Source organism: Hylaeus volcanicus, chromosome 5 (assembly GCF_026283585.1).
Source record: "Hylaeus volcanicus isolate JK05 chromosome 5, UHH_iyHylVolc1.0_haploid, whole genome shotgun sequence".
Classification (NCBI taxonomy): Eukaryota; Metazoa; Arthropoda; class Insecta; order Hymenoptera; family Colletidae; genus Hylaeus; species Hylaeus volcanicus.
The window spans coordinates 4,945,205-4,965,656 of NC_071980.1; the positions used below are offsets into that span (position 1 = coordinate 4,945,205).

The 20,452-nt window shown below is 39.2% G+C and overlaps 4 protein-coding genes and 1 long non-coding RNA gene across 6 annotated transcripts in view; 2 read left to right on the plus strand and 3 right to left on the minus strand.

Annotated features, from left to right (window-relative positions):
• The window catches only part of LOC128876123 (protein spaetzle 3), a 15,535-nt gene extending 13,565 nt beyond the window's left edge, over nt 1-1,970 (plus strand). For both annotated transcript variants that reach the window (XM_054122232.1, XM_054122231.1), the window contains exon 7: nt 205-1,970. In XM_054122232.1, the coding sequence (XP_053978207.1) occupies nt 205-397 (193 nt within the window). In that variant the 3' untranslated portion in view covers nt 398-1,970. The remainder of the gene's footprint in view (nt 1-204) is intronic.
• Nucleotides 1,560-6,415, minus strand: LOC128876125 (uncharacterized). The gene is made up of 3 exons (XM_054122234.1): nt 6,279-6,415; nt 4,788-4,946; nt 1,560-3,327 (listed from the first exon to the last, which is right to left on the minus strand). The coding sequence occupies exons 1-3, from the start codon at nt 6,337-6,339 to the stop codon at nt 3,089-3,091; spliced, it is 459 nt and encodes a 152-aa protein (XP_053978209.1). The 5' UTR covers nt 6,340-6,415; the 3' UTR covers nt 1,560-3,088.
• Nucleotides 4,029-12,697, plus strand: LOC128876127 (uncharacterized). Its single transcript, XR_008456953.1, has 4 exons — nt 4,029-4,165; nt 6,229-6,956; nt 7,916-8,177; nt 12,558-12,697. It is a non-coding gene; the product is annotated as an uncharacterized LOC128876127 (long non-coding RNA).
• LOC128876126 (uncharacterized) lies at nt 7,756-9,809 on the minus strand. The gene is made up of 3 exons (XM_054122235.1): nt 9,542-9,809; nt 8,611-8,772; nt 7,756-8,130 (listed from the first exon to the last, which is right to left on the minus strand). The coding sequence occupies exons 1-3, from the start codon at nt 9,588-9,590 to the stop codon at nt 7,919-7,921; spliced, it is 423 nt and encodes a 140-aa protein (XP_053978210.1). The 5' UTR covers nt 9,591-9,809; the 3' UTR covers nt 7,756-7,918.
• On the minus strand, nt 11,646-16,704 carry LOC128876124 (uncharacterized). The gene is made up of 3 exons (XM_054122233.1): nt 16,489-16,704; nt 12,551-12,793; nt 11,646-12,107 (listed from the first exon to the last, which is right to left on the minus strand). Exons 1-3 carry the CDS (start codon nt 16,547-16,549, stop codon nt 11,875-11,877), a joined length of 537 nt encoding a protein of 178 aa, XP_053978208.1. The 5' UTR covers nt 16,550-16,704; the 3' UTR covers nt 11,646-11,874.
• Nucleotides 16,705-20,452: the final 3,748 nt, after the last annotated feature.

Below are 20,452 nucleotides of genomic sequence, written 5' to 3' on the forward strand. Positions count from 1 at the left end.
TTTAATTGTTCCGTTATCAGAGGCGATAGAGAAAGACTGTATTTAACTTTTCTACGTGAAATTTAATTCTCTATCAAATTTATTTGAAGCATTTCCACAAATTTTTGCGAATAAGGAACGTACATCAATAAGAAACCGAAAGGATAAGAGTCGATAAAATTGCAAACAGGCGAACTGCAGGAAAGGAACGTTTTCCTGTTTCAGGAAAACGAAGACGAATCGTTGCAGCGTGGACTGTGGCTGCGAGCAAAAGTACAAATGGCACAGACTGCTCGCTTACGACCCTGATAACGACTGCAAGGGGATCTTCATGGACTGGTTCCTCTTTCCCTCCTGCTGCGTCTGCAGATGCGATCCGCTCGCTAACAAATTTTCCGCCTCGAGTAGTCGAAATTGAAATGATTTCTCAGGAGTCTGAGCGTTTCCTAGGACTACGTCGTTGTATTTGAAATTCAATTGCAGTCACGAAGGTGGGGAGACTGCAGTGCCGTGCACGGATCGGGACTTCCGTCGAATCGCGGATCGGTTTAGTATTTCCGTTCGCGTAGCGTGCGCGTGAAAGGGAATTGAATTTCATCCAAATGCTGTTTTGTTAGCCTCCCCGGCATTCGTGATCCCTTACAGTGACGTTTTAGTAAGGGGGTACGCGTGGGTACTTCAACTTCAAGGATGGATCGATGAAGAACTACGTCAGAACGAAGTGGTATCTTTAAAGTCGAGAGAAAAACTTATGTTTCGATCTTGTAAAATATGAATCGGGAACGTTAATCATTTGGGTTCTTTTCGTTCAAAGGAAACTTATATTTAATTCACGGGAAAGATTAATAAGAGAATGCTAGCAATCTGGGTTCTTTTCGTTAAAAAGAAGCATACTCAAATTTAATTCATGCAAAATGTAAATAAGGGTACACCGTTTATAAACATTGCACTCCTTAAAAATAATATTAACTGGTTTCAGAAAATGAAACTCATTTATGATGGTAATACCTGTTTTGTTCGAATTTCTGAAACTTTAAACAAGAAAGAGTTGAAGTCCGCCCTTACCTTAGGCTAGTTTCGACACACTTCCGTGCTTGAATCTGTTATTTATAGAGTATGCTGCTTCAAAATATCGAGGAAACGCCCCCGTTCTAATTAGAAGCATTTCTCTAACGCGTTAAGTAATAATTGAAATAATTTTCATAGGTAAGCGATTAAGTAAAAAATAAAGGTAAGAATAATATTTTTTATACAGACGTTCAAGTAAAAGAGAAGTATAGAATAAATACCTTAGGTTTTAGAAAAATATGCTTTCGAATAGCACATTTTTTTAATTATTTTAAGGAATAGAATTACGTTACTGTTACTGCTATAAATTAGTTTCTCATTAATCTTTTCTATAATTTTATCCTATCCCAACGATTCTTTTAACGAATACGATATTTTATCTCTTTTAAAGGTTTCATATTTAAATAAAAATATACGATGTACATACTGTTATTATTATTGCTCTTAAGAAAACTAGTAACCAATTGAAATTATTTTTTTAAGTGGGTAAAAAGTAAAGACACATCCGAAAATTACGAGAAACATTTCGATTCAGATATACATATACATATATTATATATAATAAATTTAATCGGTTTTACAAAGTACATGTCGCGGCAATCCTGCTCTACTCTAAGGGAGAAAAAAAAACATAGCAACAAAGCAATTTATTCGCAGACAAACACCTAATCTACAACTACTAAAAATTGATGAATTTTCTGAAAAAGTAACAAAAATTACAACGAAACGCTACTTAAACGAAACGCAGACATTCGCTGGCCACGAAGTATCATGGAAAAAAATTTCGCGTTTTTCTAAGCGTTGGACGGATACCTGATAAGCTACATTTTCCGCTTGCTTTTGCCTTTTAAAGTAATTTCGCAATACAAGAAATAATGGAGCGAGAGAGAAAGACAAAGAGAGAGAGAGAGAGAGGGAGAGAGCTTAGAATAAAAGGAGGAAAGGGCACTATCTACAATAGCGTGCGGTTTTAAACGCGTATTAAGGCAGGGCTCTGAGTTCGTTTACAAGAAAAATTAAAATTTTTTTCCAATTTAAATTTCTATCATAGTCACAACGTTGCCGAATAACAGTGACGAATTTGAATATCCTCCAATATTTTTTCGCCCTGAAACAATCACTCCTGAAAGTGACTCATTTCACGAGCCAATGATCCAGAACCCCGCCTCGATCAATCAAGAGTAACATGAATGGTGACGTGGCAAATTCAAATGAACAATTTCCCTTTATCGTACAACCACGTCACCGACCTGTCGGATCTATATACACAATATATGGTACAAAAATAATCATCTCATTTGGAACCGTGTTTTCCTTTTTAACGAAACTATCGTAGATCGTTACGCGGGACGATTAAATTAAGTAAAGCTTTCAGCGCGTTAGCGTAACTAGGTGAAACGCGCGTCGAATGGTCTATTTAGTACCACGGCTAACGAGGTATCTAACTATAAAACGCTAACGTGTTCGATAGTCGCCACTTTGGAACCGTCTTAATGCAACGTCGTGCGCGACAACGAAAATTGAAAGCAACGCTGTGGGGGAGGAGGTAACAATCTTTAGCAACCCTTCGCTACACCCATTTCTTCAGATCTAATCCAACAAATCGGAATTTTGTATGGACGAAAACTATAGAGTAACAATTCAAGATCCTTGTCAAATTTAGGAAACGTTTTCAATTTTCTTTAACGTACAACTTATTTACTGCAATAGCAATTATTCGAATGTTGCAGGTATGCACCAGAATGCAGCGAAAGGTTGACCGCTAAACGCTGAGGACCACTAAGTCCTCAAACAGTCAAATGGAATCGTGCTCGAGGACTAAGATGACAAAAAGATAAAATAAGAAGAGTAATATGAATTCCCAGAGCAGACGTATTTAAGTATATCCTCGTAAGAACGTTTTATTTTTGCTAGACTGGGAAAGAAACTCACGTACTGCTGATTGCGTTTCAACTCACGACGATTCTGACAGTTTCCCTTTTGGCTTTGAAAACGACACCCTCCTTTTTAGGGGTTTTTGAGTGCACGAAGGGGATCGATATTAGAGGATGTTCTTCGATTGGAAGAAACGATAACCGATAGCGGCCATCGCGACGACGTAGAGAGGCAACATAATCGGTGCACTCGTCGCCGAGTTGCAGAGGTCGGTGCTGCAAATGTGGCAGGATTCGATCATGTTGCGTCCTGAGATCGCCATTGCGCTGCAGGGGCCGTTCACTATGTCTGCTTCGTCGACGTTGGGGGTTGAACACTGACGGATCACCACTCGTTCGCCATTTTCTGAAAAAAAAAAGAGTTACATCGATAATTTGGGAGTTGATGACACTGTAATTCCTACTGTTGAATACGATTTAGGACTACTCGTCGACTTCTCCTGTAGTTGGATGTAATTTGAATAGTATTCAAGTTCCTACTCTTGAGTATTAATTTGTTTAAAAAATAGACGACGACCAAGTTCGCAATCGTTGCACTACTTTCTCGGAAATTGATCGTATAAACGGATTCTTATCGCCGATTTGGCGCAGAACGACCCATTCACGATTTCCGGTTTACATGCGCAATCGACTGCGCAATGGGATTTGTTTCTGGCTCGCACAGGAATAGAGTATTGTTCGAACGATATAGCGCAACAGGTTGTGTAACGCTGGTGAGTCAAAGTATACCGAGATTCTCCGGAAGTAATTATGGCATTGTGCATGCGAATAAAACCTGGTTCTTTTGTACGACGATTAATAATGCGTTGCAGTGATAGTTTACAGAAACTCTGGAACAATAACGAGCACGAGCAGTACCGTTAGCACATGGCAATATGCATATACATCTCGGAGGCAAACTATGGTTGACCATTGGATTAAATTTTGTTGCAATTTACGTTGTAATCAAAATTTTAAAAATCAGAAACAGATATCTTACATTTACATTGTAATAATCTACGGGTTTTTATGTTGCAGACGTGTGAGACATTTATTGGCAATTATCAACGATCATGACGTTTCTTTCCCATCGTGAACATCATTCAGGGTCATTCTTCACAGCTCCTCCAAGCCTATGACGTCCAAGTAATTGCGGGATGTTTGCCTCTATAATACAAGACGCTACTTGTCGGTAAACAGATTAGGTAAGAATACTTTTTTTCTAAACGTTGCATAATTATTATCAGCTGAATCATGCACACGATGAACCTCTTGTTTTGAACATAACATGCGTCGTAATCCAAGAATTCCAGTCACGTTAATACGATTAACCTCAATATTCGAGATCCTACACCGGCATGTGATTTTTCTTTGATGCAGGTGTGGTTTCGACCTTGGCAAGCACATAATTATCGCAATTATGGCAGAGAAGCGCGTGCCGTGAGTCACGGGCGCGACACTGTGCGCCGCAACGATCGGCTCAAAGACGATCATTACTGAATCATTCCGATGATTTCACGCAACGTTCAAATACGCCACTGTACATAAGGATATCGGTCATGATCGAGTAACCTGTTGTTAGACTTACGATTGGTAGCAAAAAACCTCGGTTTGCGAATATTATTAGCAAAAGTAGACGTTACAGAAAAAATAGTGATTCATACAAATCAGGATTTCTATTCACCAGTGAATGCATGTCCCCAAAAAAGCGAAAAGAATGGTCGAGTAATAAATAAAGATTAGATCTTTCAAGTTTTCGTCGATTCGATTGTTTGAGTTTTATGAAAGTAAACAAGTAGAAGGCTGCCAGTTCGGAAATTCTTTTACCTCTCTTCACGATTTTCCGGCATATGGGCTTCGTTGTATCATAGTAGCCGCTCTCGCATACTTTCGTACGGAAAGTCGATTGATGTTCCGTGATATTCATTGGGTCGCCGCACAAAGCGTTCGTATTGGACGCGCAGTCCCAGCATCTTAAAGCCGCACCTATCGAATACATAACAAATGATCAATTTATACATCAAGCACAATAATATCCGTGTCGGCATCTCCAAATTAATGTAATTCAAGCGTACGTCTAAATATCTGTATTATTTTTATATTTATAGTTTACAAAGATTTAGCATAGAATCGTAGTGTTGCATTTCTTGTAGCAAAATTACTGCAAGAATTGCTCCTGCAACAACGCAGAATGTTTTCTCACAATTGTATTTAACCATAATGAATCTCGTTCTTTAAAGATTAGTCATTTCCCTTTGTGTCGCAGATCACGGAAATTCATAAGAGCGGAGTAATTGCGTAACAAATTGCATCAGATCGGCATCTAGACGCTCCGCGTTCGTTATTAAATTATTCCACATTGCTATGCGACTATGGAAAAAAATATAAACAGTGCGCAGAATTTTATCCAAGCTGTTGCAATTTGTTTTGAGTTTGATCTCGTTTGGACTATCGTCATAAAAAAATTATGTCATATTAATTCGTTTGCTTGAATTTCCAATGTGATATATTCATTGCGGTTGAATTTTTATTTTGTATTATTTATTTTTATTTCAACAAACCTATCCATTTCTCGGTAACCGAGATAACGTGAACAACGACTGAATTGTTGATTTTGCAGATTTAATGTTCCATCGTTGCAATATCTAATTGAAGTATTGAAGTAATTTGTTGCGCGAATTCATAATAAGTAGATTGTAGAACAGTTAGCTTAATACGTTTGATAAGAAGATAACGATTAACGATCGCATAACGAGACAACAAAACAAGCAGTAACAAGAATAATAAGTGGAGCAAGTAAGACAATACAAATGGAGATTTTAATAGAGAAATGACGTACCTAGGTTTCTTTACTCATACTCAAGCGAACCGGTTATTGAATGAGTCATTTCGACTCACGTTGAATCGTGCATGCTTAAATCCTCTGACACTTTATAAAATCCTCAACAACAACATGTATTAATGAAATAGTTCTATTAGAGAATTATAGTTTTACAATTTGTGGACAACACGATTCTGTAAATGTCGTTATTAAAATATTGGACTAAGTATTCGAATACAATTATTCGAATAATGAAATAGGTATACGAATATCATTATTTGAGTATCAGACCATGTATTCGAGTATCATTACCAATTCCAAAATTGCACTTAAAGTACATCGAAAATTAGAAAGCAGCTGTCTCCTGAGAAGTTTCATAAAAATACTCGATTTGTCTAGAACAACAACGCATAACATCACCTGACCGAAAAATGTAAACGTTTTCAGAACTCCTCAGAAGGCCCAGAATTTCCTGAAAGTATCATAGGTCGACTCACCTGAGCGTGCGAGAAGGACCAACCCTAGTGCTAGCAGCATCCACTCAAGCCTGGAGGACATTCTGATGGGCGAACACGGAGAGTTCGATGCTTTCGTCGTCGAATTCGATGGATGCTCGTCGCGACTGGTCGCAAAAACAAACACGGATGCTCGTTGCTCCAAGGAGTGATGTCACTGGCGTTCGGAATTAGACGGAAAGGAACTGGCCAGCGTCACGGAACGTGTTCACCACGATACTGAAGAGGCAACACCCCCTTTTTGCCGTGAGTACACACGTTCTCCTTTATTCCCCTGTGCTCCCTCTCCCTGGCTGCGTCTCCACTCCTCTCGTCGACGGCACGCGGCTAACGTGGACCAGCGTAATAACGCGTGTCGTGCCTAATAACCTCATAACCCCTCCGCGGCACGATGCAATCGCCAGGAAGTAGGAGTCAAGAGCAAACAACGAGTCGAAGGAGCCTACTTGAGCTGAACGCAAGAGACGAAACAATAATTGCGGCCGGAGGGAGGGAGATGCCAGAGCACGCGGCCCTCATTGGACTCATTAGGACAATTACGGGCCCGTAGAACGCTCTTGGGATCTTTCGAGGTGGAAACCAGAGTATGCTGGAAACTGAAGTTACGCATTCGTGCGGTTCGACAGGATTTTTCGGATTGCGGCCAGAGGAAGATTGGAGGTAGTCGTGATTCCAGGCTTTGGAGTGAATTAAATAGGCGGAAGGGGAGCACGAAAGAATAGGGTTACTTTGGAATCGGTATTTAAGTGGCGGGGATAGAGTCAAAGGGTACAGAGTTTGTTAGAGCATGAATTATATCGTGTATTGTCTTGACGATTAGTTTTTGTTAGCTGCGTTATCTGTTTTCGGTTAGAGTTAGATATTCGAGGTGACGGGTTTAGTGTAACGCTTGCAGTGTAGGTGATGTGTACGTGTGGTCTTTTGTAACATTTAGTTTGTTTAACAAATTGGCCTGTTGATATTCGAATACATCCACTCGTTCCGATGATGGAGTAATCAAATTTGAATTACACGAATTGCTGACAGATCTCTAAACGCAGGATTACAAAGTGGGGCCTGCCGACTCGTTAAGGAGATCTTGGCAGGGGTCAGGAGACCAGTTAACCCCCTCAAGGCATTACCGAATTGACTCGAGCATTTGACCCTTTCTCCACGACCACGTACGCGCACATGCGAGCCCCGCGTGCATCCGTGCACACACGTTTCCGTGTGCGGCATTTAAAAGTCACCACCATCGACGCAAAGCTCGCATCCAACCGGTCATGTTCTCCCTATTCATTCATAAAGCCATTTAATTTCTGCCTTGGAAGTCAACAGCCATTTCCGGTCGTTTCGACGTCATCGTCTTCCCTTTCGTGCGACGAAGACGTTCGACTTGAAAGCTGAGAAAATGGTATTTCATTATTTTATTCGTTTGGGGGAAAAATGGGTAACATTTTCCTGACACTAACCCTTAAATGTTTGACGTTATATTAATAATAGTTTATTATCTATATTTTATACAATTTTGTAGAATATTTTACGACGTGGTCGCAAGTACACAGGATTTGTATAATTCGTAATAATATGATTCCTTTAATAAATTAATGTTCGAAATTAATGTTTTATTTTGCTTAAAGAAATTACTCGAATAACGCGGATACGGAGATTAGGAGCAGGACGAGTCCCAACTGTTGCGATACGAATAAATGGTAGGATCCTTGACCGTTGCAAGCGTAATCGTTGCAAAAGGAACACGTGATGCTGGAGTTTGGGAAGTGCTCCTCGTGCTGGCAGTATCCATCGATTTCGCGTGACGGCACGCAACCTCGCACCGTCACTAGGACGTCCCTATCTGCATCATTAAGGAAATAGTTGCTTCATCGCCACGTCACTTTCAAGGTAACATTTTAATTGCAAAAACTCGATGCCATAAATTTTATGAAAATTAATACCGCGAACGGTATTGTCGGTTATCGCGTGATTCGGATTCGAAGTATTTAGAGGTCGAGTTCCCTAGGAATGTTTCTCGACGATGATATTTTTTAAACAATTCCTTTTAATTATAATTACATACGGAACCAACGAGATTTTATTCAAATCAGTAAATAATATTATATTGCACTATAATATAATAATGTGTATCGTCCAAATGTGTTTCTTTCAGTAAATTAATGTTTTCTTGCGAAAGTAGAATGTTGAAGTTGAAGCAATTCCTATAAAAAAATAGCAATAACGATGTACTAGATAATTCTTAAGCTGGATCAATTCAAATCTCTGCGAACATCAAAATGTACGTCCGATAGTTCCCTTGTTAATTCTGGTTTATACGTACAAGTAATGAGGCTTTTGAGACAATGATGAGAGTCGTTTTGGGGACAGAGGACTAAGTCGAAGTGTGGCGTGGGGTTGTAAGGGTCGTTGCATTCCGTCGTGTGACCATCCCTTAAATCGGTATTGCAGGCGTAACACCATAAACTCCCTCCTCTTGCGCACCCTGTCGAGCAACATTCAAGGATCTTGAAACTCCTCCAAGGAAACAATCTTTAACTAATTATATCCCCCGCCATCGTATTTATTATACATAACCAGTTCTCTTAACATTATGAATTTTTATCTTCAAAGCCACGCAAACCAACCGTCGCCAATTTATCATTGTCCACGATAACTTCTTTAACGAGATAAGTTGGGGCATGTATGAGATTTTCTTTCCCGAGGAGAAGCCGCGTTACATGGAAGAACGTCATTTAGAGAACATTCTGCCAGACACAGTACATCTAACGAGTTGTTTCCTCCCTTTCTTCAGATGCGACACAGTTACCGTAAGAACCAAAACGGAGGTACTTTTCTCATTAAGCGTCTTTCGCCATAACAACCCCACTTTGCAACACGATTCCCGGCTCTATTCGCTGTTCTTAATCATGCACGAAAACCCTCGACACTTTCGTCATCACTTTCGATATTACGCACGCCAGTTTCAGACTATTTATTTGTTTACTGTGATGCAGCTTTGCATACGAAAGAAATTGTTTTTCAACTTTAGATCGACTTTCAACATACACTAAGATTTAATAAACATTTGTAAATCGTCCTATAGCCAAATATTTCACTTAATTCCAGAAATCAATTCTGAGATATTAATTCGTTGAACGCAGACGTTTGACAGCTCCATTAAATTAAACGGATTCGTACCTTGGTGTACTAATTTCTCGAAGGAGGGAGGAAGAGGGTGGTAATAGTAATCACAATTCGCAATCTTCACTTACCGAAACTCATTAGAACGATCGCTGTCGTTAAACTGCACTGTCCAACCATGGTGGTTCCACTTTGAGATCTACTTCACAAATCTTCTCGTTAGCTGTTATCTTATCTCTCGCAATAAAAGCAGGAACTACTATGCGGCTGGAGGTGTCAAGACGGTGAAAAATATTACAGTGTTGGCGTTCTGCGTCTCGTAATTGCAATGAATCGATTGAATCGTAGTTGAATATTTTTTGTATAAAATTAATGTTTCGAAAAGTTTGCCGTTTTTATTTTAAATATTGTGCCATATTTAAATTAAAAAAAAAAGTTAGTTGTATTATATTTATGTAATTAGTTGAATGTATTCCGATACCATCGTTCGAACTGTTGGCATACTATTGGCAAAGAAAAATACAAATTTCTATGAATATTTAATACATCCTACTTCGTAAACATTTATTTGAAAAACGAATGCGATTCCACTTCTGGAGTCAACTATCAAGGAAGCATGGATACCGTTGCAACGACAATACGCCTCGGTCTTTCAATATACATTTTATTGCTCATTATAATCTTCGTGCAATAATATTTTATTTGTCCTTGAGAAGCTCGATAGCATAATTTCTCTGTGCAGATGCTTCGGTCGAATGTCACATTTTTGAAGCCCGTTCCGTCTGCGCAAACACACATATGTACGTATATAATTGTATTTAATAAATTTACGCTCGCATGGTCGAACCAACGATTCGCGTAATGCACTTTTTAACAAGTACAATAATATTCAAATATTTCATTGCAAACTCGCGTACACGCGAACATGGTCGCGACACGCTATGGCGCGATCGTCGATAATTATGTTTGATCGTTGTATACAACTATTACACATATATAGACCCCTTCTTTAGTTCGGTGTAGAAAGTTTCTACAACGTGGCTCGCGCGGGGCTGAGACTGATCAAATTATTAAATATTCGAAGACTTTAGGAGTATTCCAGTATTCGAATACTACTAGTTGAGTGTTAGTATTTAAATACTATTATTCGAGTATTACTATTCGAGTGGTAGTACTTAAATAATATCATTCGAGTATTGATATTATTATTCGAACATTATTATTGAATAAATTATTTTTAAATAAGACAGTATTCAAATACTATTATTATATATAAGTTCGATGTGGTCCAAATAAGAAAGTATTCGAGTATTCAAATGAGTAGGACTATTCAACTAAGGAAGCATTCGAACATTATTTCTCGAATAAGGAAGAATTCATATAATACAAAGACTATTCGAATACCAAAGTATTTGAACGCAATTCGAACGAAACTCGTGAAGTATTGGAATCCCTGCAGTGTTCGAATAATCGAATACAGATGAATTCGACAGTCCCAGCCCCTAATCGCGAACGAGATCGAATAGGTCACGTATCCGTTCGTAATTATTTCACGAGCTTCATTCATTCGTCGCGAGGAAAGGCGAGATACGAGCTGTTCCAAAACGAATTTAACGAACAAATTAACCAGAATGTTGCGTTGCAAAGTCTTTTCTTAACGTTTGCTCGAGAAATTTCCGTCCCTGTCGTGGTGATTTCGCGAAAATCCAACCGTTTACTTCGAGCCAGGAATTCCAAAGTTCGTCGAAAAAAAAAAAATATACGAAGAAATTTCAATGAAACTCGTTTCTCTTAAGAAAGACGTACAAAAGACAAAGTTTCTTTCGAAGAAGAAAATAACAACGTAGAATGTCAGACTCGTTCTCGATTTCCAGTTTGATAACACAGAAAGAGTGAGAGCGAGAGCGAGAGAGAGAGAGAGAGAGAAAGAGAAAGGTATTCGCAGTGCGCAATTCGTGAACATGAAACAACGTGGAACATCGATGAACAATGTGTATATGGTGTTCGAGATTAAGAATGCGCTGTGGAACGATCGTAACGCGCGGAGATGAGCAAAATTCTTATCTGGCCGAAGATTTCGAATAACGAATAAAAGGTAAACAACTTTCGATCCGTTACTTGTTACATAATAATTCACAATCTACGTTGTGAAGTGGAGTTGTAGTAGAATTATAATGTTGCATGGTGTTTTTATCAGTGAAGTGTTAGTCGAATAAAATTTCGAATGACAAATAATTGTGAAAGAAAAGAGGACCTGTTTATTCTTTACTCTTTAATTAGAGTTTGATTTGTGAAATGAAATATTCCACAACGAATACAAATTTAGTTGTACAATTGAATAAACGAATAGATTGCTACGCGTTAATTTTATTCGTTATCCGTTACGCGAATAAAATTGTGCCCATCTCTGGTGGAACGTCTCCGATGGCGGTCGCAATTAATTCTGTAAACCAGTGCACGAAGGTTACGCTCCGTTGTAAAGAGCGCCAAGGATTACAGAGCCGACCATCGACAATAAAACAAGGAGAATCCTGGCCGAATTGGCGATCGAGCTGTTGCAAGCGTCTTCCATACAGAGCTCGCAGTGCTCCACACTGATGAGGTCGTTATTGAACTGTCCTTGTATCGTTTTGCAAGGATCGATGGTCTCCGTCTTCGCTGTCTGGCAGCTTCTCACCGTAACCTCGTGTTTGTTCACTGATAACAAAAAGTTTCGAGCATTTAGGAATCTTTGCAAAACGATAAGCGCTGATATTTGACTCTTGCTAACAAGAAGCATTTACCCAACCAGGGCTGGGTGGAATTTAGAGGAGGAGTCCACGTCGATAAGAACACGTCATGTAAAGATAAATAACGGATCTGAGTTGAGTAAGTTTTGTTCTGGATAAGGAATGAAATTTCCGAATTGTCTCAACCACGCCCATTTTGATTAATTTTTTTTTTTCATTCATACGAATAAACCTCGAATTTTTATTCCTTATTCAAAATAAAATATATTCAACTCTGTAATAGATGCTACATACTTGAAATGAAATAACGTCTAAATAGGAAGCTCCTGCAGGTAAAATATTTTTAATTTCTTAACTTTAAGCTTAAAAAGATTGTTTAGTTTGTTCAAAGATAATGAATAGACGGTTTACGTTTCAGGATCAGTTTCGCGCAGGCCATGGGTGCAACAGCCTGGTACTGCTGCGACGAGTGCGAGGTGTCGACTTCGAAGATGCGAGATATTGTACTCAAGCTTTTGTGCTGTAGTACGGTCTGTTGCCAGTCGGCCATGTGCGCCAGAGTGCATTCGGTGGGTTCGATGTTATTTGCCTTTGGATCAGTGTCACAGCCCGGTTGCGAGAACGAAGTGCACATGTAGCACTTCAAGGTTTCGTCTGCAAAAATGACACAAAACGAGTTGAACGTATACCAAGATTTCTCCTATTTACGGAACGTGGCCAGGTTACAGTGGTATTTTATGAAATTAACATCTGGACTTCGAGGAAGTCCTTACTTTAGACAATTTAATTTTACTCTACCGACGAAACGTTTCAAATTTCGATAATATAATTTTTATGTTTGATAAAAAGGTTTTAAGTCGAAAATTTGTGATTTGAAAATTTCATAGTATAACCATTTAAGTTGTGGAGATATAAAGAAAAATAGCGAGATCTTCGGATCAGGTTGTAAGATTTAAATTTTTGCAACTTAGTTTGTTTGTATATATAAATTACAGGATTTATTACATTAATTAAATAAATTATTTTAACCACGTAACTCGACGAGATCTCAGTTAAAATAAAAATGTTGCATCTCCAGTATCAGAGGTCGCCAAATCACGCTACAGTTCGCAGCGTAGTTTGCGGTGAAAAAAAAAGAACTTGCCGTGTAAAAATAAGTCGTACGTGCGAAATGGAAATTTTTCACTCGCTCGCCCGCGTTCTCGGCTATGACTAGGCTAACGTATCTCTCTAGAACTCATTATTTTTAACCCACCGTGCGCCCGTACATGTTGTCAGTGGCATAATTTCGCTGCTACCAGACCTACTGAATTCTTCTCATGTTCGTACAATTGAATCTTGGACGAAATTGTGCCTGAATCACTGCCATCCAGGCAAATTATGGCAATCAAAAATGAATCAAGATCGTAAAGTCGATGCGAACGTTAACAGTTGCGAGGTGAAGGTTTTGAGCAGGCATTAAAAAAATATTACTAGATCACGCACTACTCTAATTAGTCCAAACGAATATGTTTCTATGATACGTATCGAGTAATGAAATCTCAAATAATTAAATGTCCCAATGTTGTAGTGTAACGATATCCTCCTTTCTTTATCTAAATATTTAAATTCGTAGATATAAAAGACAAAGTGCTCAATCTGCATCCTTTCTTCTCTATTTCATGCAACAATATAAAAATTTCAAATGAAAATTTGCGAACGTTGTAACAGCTCGAGAAAACTTCTTGCCACCGACAAACTAAATTGTACCGAATCGTACACGAGTTGGCTGTGAGAAAGTCTTCATGGAAAAATGTAGCAGCCATTTTTCTCGATTATAGTCCATTTCGACTCAACAATTCTTTGTTTCCCGGAAGGAGTAAATAATCTGTTCACTCTGGCGCCTGGTAGACGCCCCCGCGACGCCGGGGTTTCCCTGTCGGCCATCACATAATTCTACCTAACCAATGGAGTGTGTTCTCGCATCGCGAGAATGTTTATGATCGCCAGCGAGTTCCCAGAGTTTCTTTTTCGCTTGGTGTGTGTGCTGAATGCAGATACACGGGCTCTGTAGCGACCTGGGAAAGAATTCGAACAATTGCGATCGAGAGCGATGGCGAAGAAGATAATTCTTCCCCTCCTTGTTTGTCCTAATTAGAATTGTTAAGTATCCAAGGACGGAGACAAGGTTTTCCGTGTAATATTTTAGTCGTGTTAAAAAGGTAAATGTAAAAAGCACCGCGGGAAACTTATGATCGTTACGTGATTTTTATTTCCAACGTGACGATGACTTAACAAGCAGCATTCCACAAAGAGTCCTCGACGAAGCCCCTGAGACTTTGCGGGATCCATTCAGGAATTTCGTGAGGTCGGAACTACTTTCGTAATTATCGTTGTCGGTTATAGAGGAATCGTAACGTTGTAAATACAATGTTATTTTGATATTCTAATACCTTTCATTCTAGGTAAATTAAAATCGGTTAGTAAATGCATATTTACATTTTTCAGTGTACGTAGCAAGTTTATATAGAATATCGAATTTTATCTAAAATATTGAACTTTACACACGACGTTGAATTTCGCGTAAAATATTGATTGATTGATTGAAAATATTGAAATATTGAAATATTTAATTTACGCATATCGTTCCACTTCGATTGGAAGTACTAGGGTGCGTTCGCGAGTCACAGTGCGTAGTTAACTATTTGGGTCGCGGCGTCGTGGCGCCGTGAGTCGCGACGCTACTCACTCTGAAAAGCTTCAACCAGTCGCGATTCGACAAACTGCAGTTAACCTACTATTTTTCGGTATTGGAGTTATTCGAAATCGACTAAAAATTCTACGACTCTATATATCGTCAAGTACTCATCAAATACAGTATTTAATTGTCATTAAATTTTATTGAAGAGTTGTAAACATCTGAGTGTATTGTAATCACAGAGATAACAGTTACTGAACTATTACATGACCAAGTTAATTTCTAATGTGTTTAAAAAGAATTTTTAATTTTTTTAAGAACACTAATATTACTGTATCGATAAATATTTAAATACATGTAGTGAAAATCAAGTTTTAGAGTAAATCATGCAAACAGTAATTACTAAATAAATACACATATGATCGTGATGAATATTCCTATTCAGGAAAATGAAAAAAGAAATGATCAAACTAATAGTTCTTTTAAAAATCATTCAAGACAATTTGCAGTATCTCGAGAAGCCTGAATATGTCATAAGCTCCGTTTAATCTTGCATTAACGTCTAACTGGTTAGGCCTGAACACTGACGTTAATTCTTAACAATTGACCTTTTCTCGGAGCCTCCTTGATCACTCGTACTTAGCCAAAGTTGTAACAGTTAGGGTCACGTATCACGACGAAACAACCAAACATGTCAAAAATTCACGTTTAAACAAACAAAATATACCAATGGTTTCACAGAAACAGTACTATATTTCAATAACGAATAGCAATTATTCGTTAATAAATCTTTGTACTTCGAGCTGATACCTTATTTGTTCCAAGTTAAAAAAATGCATATTTGTTATTACAATTTTTGTTTAGTATAAAAATATATTGAAAAGAATCTGAAGAGAATAAATTTCCATTTATCTGAGATCGAAGATTACAGTAGCGAAAGTATAGCAAGTTTCTCCGCAATTGAAGTAGTAAGGCGTTTAATAAGTCAGGCGGTCGGTAACTTGTTGCAGTTACTTGAACACATTTCGCGTGGAACTTTCCCCAAACTACATACGTGTCAAATAAATCATACTAATCGCTAACTGTGAATCATTTCAGTGATCGAATTCATGTAAACCATAATAATACAAATTTCAATAATAACACAATCAAAATTTCGCGACATGTTTCGTTTTTCTCATACAATTGTTTACTCTAATCCTTCGAAGAGTGAGCCTCTTTTCGATATACGATTTCCAATTACGTGCTACGCCGCGAATATTAAATCCTTTGACCGCCCCCGTCGGTCTTTATGTTTACATTTGTTCAAAGTCGCGCTCAGGTCCGTTTTATCAAAAAATATTCGCGCGAACCGCTAGAAAGATCAATTTCCTTTCCGATTCCAAACAATGTTGCAAAAGTACAATTTAAAAATTGACGGAAGATCCACTCGTGACGCGTTCAAAATGCGATCGCTGAAAGCACTCTAACAGGTCGTAAGTGGTGGAGCACGTCTGACCACTAACGTTCCCCGACCACTGAAAAGCAAGACCCTCGTAAAGTTCTATCACTTTAGACAAGCTTAATTTTCACCAATTTCACCGGTTTCCAACAAAAACTGAGTAAATAAGAAATAAAAGTAAGTCTAGAAATGTTCGTAAAGTAGAAAAGTGTGTATAATTTGAATATTCACCTGAACGGGCCACCGAAACGAGCACGAGACCGACGACTAGCACTGGAATCCTTCGATACATGATTTTCGTTTAGCGTGGCGGGTTTCCTCTGGTAGAAATTCGTCTTCAGGGGGCAAACGGAACGCAACTGCGATGCGTGACGGAGAGAAAAGCACTGGCTCGGTTGGAAGGGTTGTCGTCGACTCCACGGTCTGATCGCGAGTACGAGATTGCGAGATTCGCCACTCGCCACGCCACTCCTCTGCTATTCCCTCACCCCACCCCATCCCCTTCCGCGTAACCGTGCTCAACCACCGACGACTCGCGTATTCGCGCAAGACGCGTAGATTTTTGCCCGCTCTCCTCGCGTGAAATCCCCTCGCTTTGGATCGTTGGGTGTGGATCAACCGCGGCCGCGTTCAACGTGTCTCATCCGAATTGCCACGGTGCGCACTGTGTACACATGGTTACTTTACTTTCCTGGAAACGCCGCGCCGGAATATGGATGCCAATTCTTGGACAACTAGCTAATTTCACGTTTCACCCCAAACGATTGCGTCTCGAGGGAGCGTGGAAGGGATGGTGGGACATTTTTGTAGGGATTGGCCATATCTGATGGGGAAATGGGACGATTGGATGTTTAATGGAATGACTGGAATGATTGTGACGGTTGTGATGATTGCGATAATTATGATGCTTGTGCTATGGTTGTAGAATAGCGACGCATTTACTGTTGTGACTCTACGTGTGTCAATCGCATGGTCTAATGAAAAATGGGGTAATCAGACAGTTACTGTGAAGGCTACAATAATTGTGACTGTTGCGACATTGTGACCATTATAACTATTGTGACTACTATGATTATTGTGACGATTGTGAGATTGTGACCATTATAACCATTGTGACTATTATGATGATTGTAATGACTGTAATAATTGTGACACTTAGGGCAACAGAACAACAATGCACCTGGTCCCGCGACTCGACCATCTGCCAGCCCCACCAATATTTGCATAATTTTCAATATATGCACCTGTTGCACCGCGTAAGCGCCAAAAATGTTGCCCCCGAGCTGGCCTATTTAGTCGTGTAAACCCTCCCATACAACGATCAGAATAACGATAGCTGAATTAACGCGATACTTCCTTCGATACCTTCGTTTCACGTGGAGAATGCACCGAGCGAATACAGTTTGATACGAATTCTGAATGCAATTCCTCGTCGAAGCAGCGAGCCGAGTTGAAGGATACCTTATAAATCGCGGTGGTGGCAATTAACGAGGGGAGGAAAGCGTGGACACACCGTAGAACGTTAATAGTCTATTAGCCTAACTAGACCCGCCGACGTCCGTAGTAGTACACAAACCAGATTTTCACGGTCTGCGACGGTTATAATCACGACGATGAGCAGAGATCAACTTACTTTGTAAGATTACCAGAAGCAATACAAGTTAAAGATCATGATAATACGATACATAGCTAAATTGCATGTAATGTATTTTATTTATTGTCTGTTAAAGTCAGTTGAGCAATTCTTGTTCCAACTCATAGCTCGTTTAAGTTATACCAGACTACTTTAACAAGAAATCTTTAACGAGAAGTGATTCAACAATGACGACGACATTAAACTTGAATTTATGGAATTTCTTGTGTCCAATGAACAATCATGTTGTTACAGAGGAATGCTATAATTTCCAGAACGATGTAGAACATAAATTATCACGCTTGCAGTTACTTTTTAACGTACCAATAATCGCTTTAATTCAAGCATGTATTCTAATTTAACTTTATAATCAGGCTTTCGTTAATTCTTTATGTATACAATCCTGAAGAAGACCTTCAACTTACCATGGAACGTTGACACAGAATAAACACATTTATCCCCACGAGCAACCACAGGAATCTACATCCACCCCTCCTCCCCCAATTCTCCCCTATTGTTCTACTTGAAAATCCCCCTTGCGAGCCAATTTGGGTCGAAAGTAATATCCCCAGTCACTTCATGTAAACAACTCAGCTCTTCGAACGTTCGATCAACCGTTCAACCAGAATCGTTCTACTTTTGCGTTCGCGTTTATGATGTATCCCGATACGATCCTATCCGATATAATTTCGCTGTGCGATTCAACAGCGCGATAAAAATTCATCGTATTACACTCTGCCCGCCTTCGATTCGCTCTATGACCTCTTTCTTTCTCACTTAAAGCGTCTACGTCTCGAAGAAGGGAAAAAGTTGAATTTCTTGCTATTTCGTCTCGAACCTCTTCCCATACCACATCAGGGAACATCATCAATCGTGTTCCAGCCATTTTGTTTATGATGCCAGGGAAACACGTTGGGATTCGTAGTTGCGTAGACTCGGTTCTTTCGAGAATCAGCACGTTTTGATAAAGACAGGGAACGAAGATGGAGAAGGATGAAAACGAGAGACGTCCGGCGCCGTGGCGCCCATCCAGGACGCCAACGACGCCGTCTAGCTCACAGTTTTGGATTTAGCAATTACTAAGAGAATCCACCACGGTATCCTTCCTCTCTGCTCGCGATTATGCTCTGTATTTTGATCTATCTTAATGTGTCTCTTCTCCCCTCTCCATTCACCCTTCCAGTTTAAATGATTTTCGGTGAAAACGTGATCGTTCCTCATTTTTCTCCGTTTCTCGTCGCCCTTTTAATTAGATTACACACTTTTTTGGGGGGGCTTTCAAGAGTCCTGCGGTGGACTTCTATTTTTGTTGTTGCTTATATTTCTTGCTGGTTGCTTCTTAGTCCTCCAGCTCAACGAAATACAGCATCGTATTTATTCGCCGTCGCTTCTGGAGATCATAAACTTCTCATGCAATTTTTTTTGTCGAGAGCCAGAAATGGTTGAGATACACTGACTCAAGAAATCTTTTACGTCGCTGGACGATTTGTCGAATGTCTCGTCGGTTGAATGTTATCCTAGCGCTGCACCGTCGAAACCTTTCATATTTATATCGCGCGAATGATATATGGCTGTCGCGTACGAGGTGGGGCGAAAAAATACTCAGAATGTTACACAGTTCTTGAAACTAGCCGAGGCACGTACTTGTTATCAGCTATGATTCATATCACCTGATCGTTTATCAAGTGTAAACTGTACTGTAAGCTTTCAGAATTATTTTAATAACAGATATACAATCATAGAAAAAAGCAGCAAGCATCATTGCTCCGAATTTACTCTCACATCTTTATCTTTAAAAATAAAAGTCAATAAATCAAAAATGTTCACCCGTAATCTTAGCTACAATTTTTGTACAAAAATATCGCCATTAAAATGTCAACTTAAGTCAATAGTGATAATTTATTGAGAAGAGTTCTTTACAGAACATGTTTGAATTAAGTTTATACTACCTTCGAAAGAAAAATAACAAACGAGATTATGGAAACTACTATTTGAACCAAAAATACATTTTACCCCTCGTGGATCCATTTGCTGATTCCCGTGCGTGTGTTATGAAACTTGTCCGAAAGTTGTCCTCAAAATCGTACAAATTTACAGCCAAGAATCGCGTCTGATTAATGCTTACGACGACCCAAGCATCTTTTTCGTAAGTCACAGTACGAGCCATCATGACACAACCGATAAATCTTACCCCGTGGAAGTGTCAGCGTTGTGGTATCCATTATTGTAAGTAGTAACGGGTCATCCACGAGGGGGAGGAGACGCCCTATAATGCAGATAACAACCTTGGCATACGTTCAACGCGCGCTAAGTATCGTTTTCGCGCGCAATCAATGACTTTCGAACCAACGAGGGTTTTTACGCCACTCATTAGCAAACGAAGTTTCGACTAATTGGTCGAAACGTGGTACAGTAACGAGTAGAACCATTACAATAGTTCACTAAATCATTTTTCAAAGCAATCGATTACGAAGCACGAGAAATAAGAAAAGAGTCGATATCATACACACACCTGTATCTTTGATGGAGGGGGAACAAACTAATTGACTTAATTGATTGAAT